Genomic DNA, 12,239 nt, shown 5'->3' with positions numbered 1-12,239 from the left:
AATTCTTTCAAATTCTTCAAGTATTTCATTTCCTTTTATCAATGCTGTAAATTCATCATAATTAAAAATACCATTTCCTGCGTAGATCACCGTTACGAACAAAGTGGTGATTAAACGAACTGCTGATGAATACCGGTAATGTGAGAGGTGTAAAGATACTTCATTGAATACATGCCGTAAATATGAACAAACTTAATGTATGGCGTGTAATTGTTGCCTTACGATTTTGTTTATCAGAAAATGAGTGCATTTATCTTTATATGCCTGTCAAAGACAAGGATAAACATGCCTTCTGAATAGAAGTGATAGTTGGATTGTGCACAATGCAATATCATGATTAAAATAGCTGATAAACACCACTTATATTTTAATAACACGCTATTACTTTTTAAAATGCACCTCATTTTATCTGCACCCGCATGCAAATTTTGTTAATATATCTGCTATTCTTTCAATTGGTTGATAGCGATATTTTGTTGCTGTCAGATGGGCTAACACCATAAACATAAGTTGACAGGCTAATCTTAAACAATAGAGTCTAACCACTAGTCTGGGTTGTGGGATAAGGCTTGTTACGCTGAGCATGATGTTCATCCAATGTTATATTTAATGAAGCAAACATTTTGTCCATTGTTAAGATGATGAGTAATGCCAGTTAGAATGGCAAACATGCATTTATTGCACAGTTACGTCTTTTAATTGTAAAATATCTGTTTAACTGCTATGCACAGAACGCATTCCTTACTTAACAAATATTCAGTGATTTAAACTTGTTAGCCTCATACATTTTTACCACCAAAATCACACTGCATGCGGTATAAGTTTATTTTTACTTACCATGTTCATTTCAGAAGTATTTCATTATTTTAGCGCAAAAAGTGTTTGCCGCTAATTCCGCTGCTTTATACCTTAACAATGAAAGGATGGTACACACGATGATATTTCCAATAAATGTACCGAAATCTGGCCAATATTTGCTATTTGAATAAATTATTGGTCAATATGACTCTTTTTTTGCGTGAATGAGGGGGTTTTCTATACCAGTGTACCAGCCTGTATGCTTTGCAGGTAATATCTAAAGTCTCATTATAAAGAGTTGTTAATCACATACCTACGCACATTCTCTCGCTTATCGCTAGTCCATTGAGACGATCATATTCAGCAGTTCCTACCGCTCTAGTAGCAGCAAAAGTTAAGTTCTCTAATGAATGACCCATATCTGTTCCGATACACAATACATTACTTAGTTATGGACACGTTTCGGTCGATGAGAAGTGTTGTGATCTCCGATCCCTGGCTGTATGAATAAATGAAATTTATAAAACGTGCCCATGGAAGACTTTGAGGAGAAAATAAAAAGGGAATATAGGAACGGCTATTTACCGCAAGAAATTGTCGAGAGGTACATCCAAATGGCAGGAGATGATGGTTTGATATTGGACCAAGAGTTGAAGAAGCTACCAGCGCGAATTACACTTAAAGATTTGAAAGACAAGTTGACAGAATTTAGACGCAATAGTTTTTTGCATGGATCGTTTGAATCGCTTGACAATGATGTTGTGTATACTATAAAAGAAAATCACAATAATGCTACAAATTGTGATGACACTTCTCACTATATCAGCAAAATTAAAAACAAAACAAATGGTATCCTGGGCAGGGAACAAACAATGTACCACAGCTTTGATGACAAATTTAATAATGAGAAAAAAGAACAGCGGCTCAGAAACGTTCTGAACGCATATTACGAGTATGAGATGATGAAGATGAATAAGGTACGAGATGAACAACGCGGAAAGAATCGTATATATATCATAATAGGCTCTTTTATTGCTTTTGGGCTATTTCTGATTGTATTGGTACTGCTTCTTGATTTTTTAGAGATAAATAAACCGTATTAAATATTGGTAGGTGAGCAATAAATTCGTATGGCAGCTCTGCGGATCGCAATGCCACATAATTATTTTCAACATTTATAGGAAGTATTTGAAGCGCAATGACTTACTCAAAGCTTCTTCATAGAAATACTAGCAGTGCTACTTCCATTTATAAAACGGAGGAAAGTTAAATTACCTGTGAAATGATATTACCCTCATCTAATATGCCATGTTGTAATTTTAAGCCACTTTTATTTTTTGTGAATCTTTTGGTAAGGTCAATAATTAATTTAATAATCATGTAATTTAATGCTGTCTGTCAATAATAGCTAAGGTTGTGTTAGAAAAATGAGTTGGATAACAATTTTAAGTTTTTGTTTCATAAAAAGATGAGGAATGAAAAATTTTGCTATTTGTCCGAACTAAACAATAAGCTCCGGAGTTGTCTTTTTATTCGTAAAAATTATCTCTGAACACTACTGATGCATGGTAGTTTATTCATTTAATTTGTTATGTCCTCTTCACTGGTAGTTTAGTGAGTAAAATTGGCATTCACGAAAATATTACGAATTGTGTTTCTATTAGAATCAGGTCCGTGGTGTAATCCAACAGGTAATTATCTTATTATTGATGATATAAATACCGATATCAAAGATATAGTCTACTTATAGTGAGTATAAATTTGATAACAGGATTTGAATAAGAGACTTTTTTAGTTGAATGATACATAACGCAATACATCTTTTAATGGCATGAGAACATAACAATACCTTAACATATTGTTTTAAAGCTTTACTCACGTAAAGTAATCAAATTTCTTTATCAAATCGCTTGTAAAACTTGTTGTTATTAGCTTGATGAAATGTTTCACAGGAATGAAGAATTGCATCAGTAAACGTTCTATTATTCCGATAGCAATTATATCCTGCAGGTAAACTGTTATTTTTTCGCTAACGATAGCTCGTCAACCATTCTCAATACATCACTTTTGGCTAAAACACCTTTATGGTAAAAAAGTATTAAAATTTCTAAGATATCGTTGGTGTCGGTCAGCATAGTTGAAAACTCTCTAACTAAATCATACTCATTGGGCAACACACTCACAGATTTTTTGTATATTATAAAATCATTCCACTTTTTCATCAAATTCAGCTTTCTTTCATTCGTATCAATGATTTCTCCAATCCGTTTCGTCAAAAAATACCGAAATTCTTCAGCATTGTAGTCATTTCTGATGTCGAATTCTGCGTTTTTATGTAATGTGGAAATAAACGACTTCTTAGGTACGTCAGAATGGGTGGTTTTTGGCTTATTTCTGAACGCGAAGGCGCTACCTACTTTGTGCTGCAAATTTATCCTCTTGATCACGAGAACATTCTGTTCATCTTCTCTCTTTATAGATGATTTGTAGTAAATGTGCATCGTGTTAACATGCGCACTTAGATTATTGAACGATGAAAAGCTTTTGAAGCAGAATATACACATGTTCTGATCGAGCAAGTACCGTTCACCGAGCAGCTCGATATAACACGTCTCCAAATTTTTCTTCTCTTCGACATTGTTCCAATTATAATGTAAATTGCATGTTTTGCTCTTAGTTTTTATATTTATGACCTTTACGTCGATCGAAAACACCGGCTCACTCATAATTTTGAAGAACGAGAATTTGTCGAACAGGCATATCTCGTGCAAGAGAAGCTTGCCCTTTCTCGTTGTATGACAGCCACTAAAACTGCAATGAAACAGCCTAATGATCTCTTTACTCTGCGACAAAATGTACAAAACGGTGGTATCGTAGCAATTAAAAGTGACAATTCGTGTTTCTTTAAAGTTTAAGATCTTCAAGCCATCCATCTTCAGATGCATTTCTATGTTATTATACCGCTTGTGCACATTTTCTTGATACCCTCTGATATGTAAATTCTCAAAGCTTTCCACATTGGCGTGCAAAGGAATCAATTGAATTAAATAAATGGACGAGCACACACGATCACCGATGTAGTCATGCTTTGTTGTGTTTGTGAACGAGTTTGTGCACGATCTTTCCAGAAAAGGTGGAGAGATACCTATACAGTGCTCAACCACGTACTTGTCCATTGAGAGGGGTAAAGGCATAAGCCGCGAGACTTGAAAAAAAATGTATAAATATTAGTTTATGGTAAAAATGGTGGGCGAAATAACACTTACTTCTTAATGACGTTGATTAACTTTTTAGGAGCAACGGATTCTTCTCATGTGCATGATACTTCCAAAACCTGTGATGCGGTAGTTCATCCAACAATGGTGAATATTCCAACATTGTGGGCGAAGAATTGCCATATTCGCTGAAAATAGACTCGAAAAATTGCTGTAAGAACAATAGAAATGCTTTACTTCGTGAATGTACCAATCAACAATTTTTTAACACCATAGTTTTTATATATCTTTTTAACAGGAATTCAACGTTGTGGCATACCGCTTTAAATTCACAAAATGTGTTTTGATAGTATATTTGCGATTCGCATTTCAAAGCGAGACTTCAGATTAATGGCTATGTAATAACATGCAATGGACGAAATACCCGTAATAGTATGAAAGAGACAAGAAAATTTGATATCGGTGCTTTTTTGTTCATTAAACATCAGTAAACTGATTATTTAATTCGTATTAAAAAGTACTAGCACAATAATCAATAAATATTCACATGCTATACTTTCAAACAGAAAATATAGTTGTTTTTGCTTGAGCTCATGCTCGCTAGAAAAGTTCCATTTTGATCGATAGGTGTTAACACAACATCTACCACTGCTATAAATACTTATGATATTGGTAATTTTCGATTTTTACTTATTAGCGAATAATTTTGTACGGTTAATCTGAAGGGTTACCAATACTTATCTTGCATTTGGAATTGGTGCCTACACATGGCTGTAAATGGATTAGAGGCCTTTGGGACATCGTAACACAGAATAAATGCGTATAAGGAACAGTGTTACCAGCACATCGATCCTCATTCATAGTCTAATGTGTTTACACAGCAGTACATCAAATGCAAATTCCGTAGCTCTTCAGTGATATGAGATGTTGATGCCGTGTACTAAAGAAATACGGTAAACGAAGTGAGAATATAATCTGATATGATTAATAACTTGTAAAAAATGTGAGCATATGCACGTAACAATGAATGTAAGGAAATATTCTGTGCGAGAAAGAATAAGAAATCATACGAATAACGTTTTCAATTATTTGCGTAGAATAAGAATGATCTAAGTACTGCCACTACGATACCAGATAGCATGGCAATAAAGAAAAGGGCGTAACAATAGCAACAGAGGCGTATTGTTAAAGACCTGTAGTCAACAGTATCTAAATCTGTTTCTTGTCGACAGGCTGATGATTCCATTCGCGATACTCTGCAGTTAGTACATAGAATGTTATTATATGGTGATCGTGGCATTGTATTATCATGGTTATACATCCTATACGGTAAATTTCGATTTCGCACCATTTCATACACTTCATTATTTATGTCATCTTGTGAACTGTTATTATATGGTGATGGTGGCATTGTATTACCATGGTTATACCCCCTACACGGTAAATTTCGATTTCGCAATCCGTATTGTGTGCCAGAGCCACTGTTAACGGATGGATTAGCATCATCTAATTCGTCTTCCGTATCAGTCACACACATTAGATTTGTATCACTTTGATTAATCGGTGATTGACCTGACTTCTCCTCCATTTCATCCACCTCTTCTACTTTAGATTCAGGAACATCCCCTGCCGATTGAGCTGACGTGCTTGCGCATGGTTGTTCAAATGCCTGCTCATCACTACCATTCAAAAATGGAACTGCAGAGCTGGTATCCAATATTTCATCATTTCCTTTTTTTACATTTCTGTTTTTATACCCGTTAACACATAATGAGCTCACAAAATATAAGGCAATACATAGAAGATGAAATGCAGACATAAGGCTGCACTTATTTCTTCTTAAATACTTTTATATTGATAGCGATTCGTTTTCTTATCATTTTTTCTTTTTTTTCGTAATTTTGTTATTTTTCAAATACTTTTGATTCCAATCGTACATGTTCCATACGTATTAGACAATCCAATCTTTTTTCTACCAAATAAAAGAACAGTACATGCATAGTTACGCTAAAGTTATAAGGCAGATCATTTCGTTTGAATGGATTTATTTTTGTTCATAGGAACTGCTTGACTAAGACAATTGTAATAATGCGATGACAAAGACAACATGCGAGTTAAAAGGATAGACGAAGACACATTCTCATGCAATCATCAAATATGTGATTATTTTAGAGAACAGCGTACCAATACCTCTCATTGTACGTATCATGTTCACTAAAATCGTTTTAATACTCTGTAGGAACCAAAAGAGGCGCGTTACAAATTTTTAGCAGCTTCAAGAAAACCAACTGATTCAAATTGCGCCGATTGTAGAAATAAAGATCAAAGCACGAAATTTAGCTGAAAAACTTACCAAAGCGATTAATAACCTGTTGATCGCTAAATTGAATGAGGAAATCGACAAAGCGTGCCTTAATAATACCACTGATTATTAGAAAAGCATAACACTTTCATCCATCGAATGGTCATATAATAACGATTTTGAGTACAGTATATGCATCACTGTTTACACGAATAATTCTAAAACGTTCAAGGAATGTGTTAAGGCTTGGATAACCTAGCTCAATCACTTGACCACGATGACCCCCTCCAACTTTTTGCTGCGCACTTACAACACCACATTTCTCTTGTTGTATACAACACAGATGCAGAACAATTCCTGTTTAGCTATCAAATATCCTGAGCCCCTGCATGTGAACGTAACTGAATGATCAGGACCCCTCTCATGATTGCTCGTCTCATTGATGGTTTACACGGTTACTCCAGTTCAAAATTATGCATTGCCAATGAATGATCTTTATTAAGAACGAACAGCTGAATGTGTTGTAAAAAATAAAAAATTTTAGTGCTTTAGTAATAGCAAAAATTATGGAATAAAAAATTTTTACTATTTCCCGAATCGATCAATCAGTTTTCGAGCTATTTTTAGTTTATTTTGATTGATGATGAGTTAAAAACTTGTCTATCGTTATTTAGTAATAAATTGTTAATACGCATGCTCAAGGTTCTAATTACACTCCAGGACACTCAGCATACGTTCTTCCACCTTATTAGTTGAATACAGATTAATTAGTGCTATTTGGTCACTCTTTGAGCAAGCGTAAGAAACGGATTGATACTCTGGCCGTAATAACCAGACATGTGCTACCAAATATGAAAAAAACAACGGAACTTGCATGGAATATCATGATTTTTAATAATACGACCCGCTTCCATTAATAACATATCATTATGCTTTCTTTAGACTCTTGTATAAGCAGTGTATTCTTTCTAAATTACGTGTAATCAGCAACTCCTTCTCTTGTAGGTTCTGTTTGTGCCATGAATCACTGTTTCCTTTTCTGCTTATAAAATTTTTAAAGTTTCAGAATCCTTTGGTAGTCCCAAAAAGGCAAATTGCGGAAAAAATTCACAAACACCCAACACCAAACATTTCGCATATTAGGTGGTAAAACCCTTTTATTTACATTTCAAATCATACTACAAGACATGTTTTCATGGTGAACATGTGCTTAGGCGCACCAGTCCACCATTGTGTATCTTACAAGTCTTAATTAGCCGATTTTACTGCACGCATACGAAGTGCTGGTTTTGATTAGACAAGAATGTTTAATCCATTTATGGAAACTTGCGGTGCTTTTTCTAACCGTAGTGTTCACATTCCATGCAAATTTCACCAAGAGAACTCTTTGATTCGCTGGTCAGAGTGATTATACGATTTCATCAGGAGGACACCACGAGTCATAACAAATACATGATATTTAAGTCGCTGGAGGAGGCGAACATTGCAGATTGCATCTTTAAACAGACCAATGACCTGTCTGTACCTTTTCAAATCAAATGGTACAACAAACAGGCAGATAAACTTGGTATATTTACGAGCAATGCAAAGGACACACCATCGGCAGAAACCAATGCAGACCAACAGACCGTAAAACAGGGCGGTAATACACCACGAAAGAAAACCAATGAATTTAAATTTAAGTACGCACAGGTGAGCTTACCGATATCGCAAGCACTCTACAACAAAATCTGTAGGATTCCGTTTCTCAAGTACCCATGTCTGACTGTCGAGGAACTTTACGAGCTCATAACATCCAATTTGTTTAGTGTCCTGGACAATCGCCTGTTGATAATGCAGTTAATCGTTGACAATCTTTATAACGACCATAAAATGTACGAAAAGATGTGCATCCACCACTGTACAATAACTTACAGCCTTTTGAACAGGATAAGCGGATTTGAAATTGATAAAACTAGGTTCATGGAGTTGGTTTGTACCGAGCAGGGCTTGGAGAAGCTTGAGGAAGTGCTAAGCGGTCTGAAGAAACCGGATAGTAGCGCGGTGCAGCGCAAAGCAATACTTAACGTCCGTCTCCGTCTTTACCATTGGATTAACTCGTTTTTGAATTTGGTAAATGTGACCAAAAAGAACATTGGCTTTATAATAACTGATTCGCGCGGTCAAGATGCTCACGTGTCCCCGATCAATAATATCAAATCTCAACTCTTACTGGTTATGAGCATGGACTGCCTCGACTTGTGTTACATGTTTCACCGTTTGTCAATGGACTACCGCTTTTTACAGTTTAACGAGCAGTTGCTTATGGAGCAGTTTGAGAACGCGGACGTAAAACCGAGTATAATGCTGGAAATTAAGTTTGAGAGAATGGAAACGGAGAATATTGAGGATTTATGTGAAGTGGTGAACAGGCTGTTAAGGTGCAGTTTTGTGTGCGAGGACCATGTCGCACAGCTATTTCTTCGTTTTGATAACCTAGATATCAAGCTTGAAACCATGCAAATAGGCAATAAAGAATGCAATGTATATCTTAACAACAGCGGGTTGATGTTATTGAACTCTCTGCCCGCCCAAACAATAAGCCTTGAGATGCAAAACATACTGCTGACGGAAACAGTGAAGCTCTGTAGATTCCTCAACGTTCTCAAATGCAGATATGTCATTGCGGATGATGACTGCAAAATCATAATAATGAAATCGTGTGCCACTATTAAACTCGTGAATGTCTGCAGCCTAATCGAGTACAGCGCTTTCGGTACTATTAAATCCTTTGACGTATCGATAATTGAAAGTAAGTGGCTCGCTACTGGAAGATTTTCCAAATTTAAGATGTTGTGCGCTTGGTGCACATCGGATTTCACGTGCAATGAGAGTATCAGGTTTCTTGCGCTTGACCAGGTCAATGTCATCCAACCATTCATTATGCGCTTTAACGGAGAATGCCAAAGGATATTACTCAATCATTGTATGGGAATCATTGATTTGAGACATGTTAGCGATTTAGAAATTTTAGAATGCTCAGGATGTCTGCCCAAAGATTTTTTTGAAATGTTGCCGCCTCTAGTACGGAACCTGATCATCACCGAGCTTGTAATAAATTACGATGTGAAAGTTGAGAAAAAATTTCACTCTTTAAAACTGAAAAATGTCAGGGTCAGGGAGGAATGTACATTCAAACTGGATGGAGAATATTATAATGTCATGATCAGAGAATCACAGGGCACATTTAATTTATTCGGCCAATTACTTCTAACTATGTCCCTTGATAACGTCACATTACCTGATCTTATCTTCCAAAGGAATGATAACGACAACCAAGTAGATATTTTCCTTGTTTCATCCACCATAATGAACAATAATATGTTCTTCAACACCTTACACAATATCTATTTGATCAATGTTCAGTTTATGGAACCTATTTCTCTACACTTAGACGATAATATCAACGTGCTCTTCATTATAAACTTCGTTGGAACAATCAGATTGACTGGAATTATCAGCGGTACATTTTCTCATCACGACTTTTTCCGGTCCGAGCTCACGGTCACCAAAATGCAGGGCGGACAGACATACCAAATAATATTCATGGGCATTGATATGCAGGAGACCGTGTTCATACATTGCAAGCTCGAAAGTATTTTGTTAAAGAATATGCAAAATGATATTTTGCCTAGTATTTGCGTCACGGATAGTTGTGACTCTATAATACTGGAAAATTACATAGGTTCTGTGGATATGCTGTCCAGACCGTATCTCAGAATGTCCTCTGCCACCTATACTTCACTTCTTTACTCGGAGTGCACCAACTCTCTCGTGATTGGTGGTGAGCTTCATCTATCCACGCATTTTTTATCGCATAATATCATGCATATAAACCTGAACGGGCTCGTCATGGTCACCACGAGCGTTTTCTACCTGCACAGCAACTTGGTAAGTATTCAAATCATCAATTGCTCTGGCACATTCCACTTCGCGGGCATGCTCAACGTTAATGAATTGGTTATTGAACGCAGAAGCATGATAAAAATGGAAACTTTACCAGCACTAGGCATACGTTTGAATCTTCACAACTTATCGTTCAACGGTTCGCTGAACGTTCCCGGTTACGTGAAAAAATTACGCTTTAATAATGTCATACTGGGAGAAGAAGCCGTTGTTTGGATAGATTTACAGTGCGAAGATGTAATAATCATTCATTCACAGTGTACGATTCATTGGTTGAGTGCGATAGGACATGATGCAATGGTATGCACCGTGGATGGATCATATGAATTCAAGAAAAATGTTGGCAACGGCATGTTATCATTCAATCTTAGAAATACCCGTTTTGCGGAACAAATTAACATATCAAATAACGTGGAAAGGATTTGTTTGAATGGTGTGAGGGGATCGCACGACACTCCGGTGATAGTGAATAGGTCCTGCAAGTATTTGTTGCTTAGGAACAGTACAGGCCTGGTAGTGTGTCATTCACTGGAGTGTCTGGGCGTGTTTACTGTCATTAAGTCCATTGCCAGTCCTCTTGAGGTGAAATTCCGCGAAAGAAATGGCATAAGATTCCGAATTTGCTATGTGTTTGAAAACGAATTGCCTGTGCAAATTGTGATATGCACCAAGAACTTACGCAGCATCTCACTGAGAGGCCGCTGTTCAAATATCACTGTGGAAGAAATCATGAATGATGATACGTGTCAACCGTTTGATTTGCATCTGATTGCATTCCAGCGCTTAGCGAATGATATTGAATGCATCTATGATATGGATATTGCTGAGATTGATCTAATTGCTGTTCTGAAAGGACATTTACGAAACGACATGACTCGGTGTCAAGCGCTCAGCATGCATTGCATCATAAAAATCACCATCAGCTACCTGGCACGTAATTAAAGTTGTGCTAATCAAAGCGTATGTTTGTGCCCACCTGCTTTTGCCAATGTGGCAGTGTCTTTTTTGCCGTGGAAGAAAAGCCTTTCTAAGTGCTGTTCTATCTATCTTGGATATTACCGTGGCATACTTTGAGCATTTTTACTGTGTTCGAAGATGTGCAGCGTACATGTGGCCAATAAACCCGTTCGTACCGCTTACCTATCTCCATATTTTTTGTTAGAAATACATCCATCCACCACATAATCGTTTAATCCACCTAAATAAAATATTTTGCTGGTCTGCCAACCGTATGTCTCACACATATTTTGCTTGTAGCACCATTTACGTTAGGCAAATAAAAATTTTTACCAGTAATACGGTGAGTATCATTAATATTTACTTTCAATGGCAACATCTTGGATAAACATTTACTTACTTTGATCAATCTTTCCTGTGGAGAAGAAGTGTAATGAGCGCTCTGCTCGTCATGATTTCTTCAAATAGTGCCGTACCACCTCCTCAATCGATCTTTGTTCATGTTGTTTTAGCCGTATATATTTCTTCGGTTGGAGTACGTTTGTTGGCAAAGAAGGCATCCTAATCCTCCTTTATTTGCTCTTATCTTTATCATTCATCTTCCTCTTTGTTAATTACTTTAAAAATTATAAATGTTAACAGGATAGCACAATCATTTTTATTTCGTGAGAACCGCTTTAATTCTAGAACATATCCTATCGCCACCATAAATTAAAAATCTTATTGGTGGGATGGTAACTCTTATGATAATAAAGTCAGAAAGGGTAAACCTATGCAACATCAGTCATAAGAAAGAACAATCGTGTGAAGTACGAATAGAATATTCTAATAACGACACCAACCAAGTACAACAACATATTTTGTGCATGTTGTTGAGAAAGACCAACTATACACTTGAATCATATCTCATGTACGTGTTTGATAAGCAAATAGCAACTATTGTAATGTCTTTGGAGTGTTATAATTAATCTCCAATCTTGAATTCTAAACTCATTACTAAAACAATATTTACACATGTTCTG

At 36.3% G+C, this 12,239-nt stretch overlaps 4 protein-coding genes across 4 annotated transcripts; 2 read left to right on the top strand and 2 right to left on the bottom strand.

The window, feature by feature from the left end:
* Positions 1-1,331: 1,331 nt before the first annotated feature.
* Positions 1,332-2,121, top strand: VCUG_00669 (uncharacterized protein; the record flags this gene model as incomplete). The annotated part of the gene is made up of 1 exon (XM_008075499.1): positions 1,332-2,121. The coding sequence occupies one exon, from the start codon at positions 1,332-1,334 to the stop codon at positions 1,899-1,901; it is 570 nt and encodes a 189-aa protein (XP_008073690.1). The 3' UTR covers positions 1,902-2,121.
* Positions 2,122-2,594: 473 nt separating this feature from the next.
* Positions 2,595-3,974, bottom strand: VCUG_00668 (uncharacterized protein; the record flags this gene model as incomplete). Its single annotated transcript, XM_008075498.1, has 1 exon — positions 2,595-3,974. One exon carries the CDS (start codon positions 3,972-3,974, stop codon positions 2,817-2,819), a length of 1,158 nt encoding a protein of 385 aa, XP_008073689.1. The 3' UTR covers positions 2,595-2,816.
* Positions 3,975-5,039: 1,065 nt separating this feature from the next.
* On the bottom strand, positions 5,040-5,832 carry VCUG_00667 (uncharacterized protein; the record flags this gene model as incomplete). The annotated part of the gene is made up of 1 exon (XM_008075497.1): positions 5,040-5,832. One exon carries the CDS (start codon positions 5,830-5,832, stop codon positions 5,095-5,097), a length of 738 nt encoding a protein of 245 aa, XP_008073688.1. The 3' UTR covers positions 5,040-5,094.
* A 1,845-nt stretch (positions 5,833-7,677) lies between these two features.
* Positions 7,678-11,202, top strand: VCUG_00666 (uncharacterized protein; the record flags this gene model as incomplete). Its single annotated transcript, XM_008075496.1, has 1 exon — positions 7,678-11,202. One exon carries the CDS (start codon positions 7,678-7,680, stop codon positions 11,200-11,202), a length of 3,525 nt encoding a protein of 1,174 aa, XP_008073687.1.
* Positions 11,203-12,239: the final 1,037 nt, after the last annotated feature.

The sequence above is a fragment of the Vavraia culicis genome (genome assembly GCF_000192795.1).
Source record: "Vavraia culicis subsp. floridensis unplaced genomic scaffold supercont1.8, whole genome shotgun sequence".
In the NCBI taxonomy this organism is placed as follows: domain Eukaryota; kingdom Fungi; phylum Microsporidia; family Pleistophoridae; genus Vavraia; species Vavraia culicis.
This window is presented reverse-complemented; position numbering and strand designations above follow the sequence as displayed.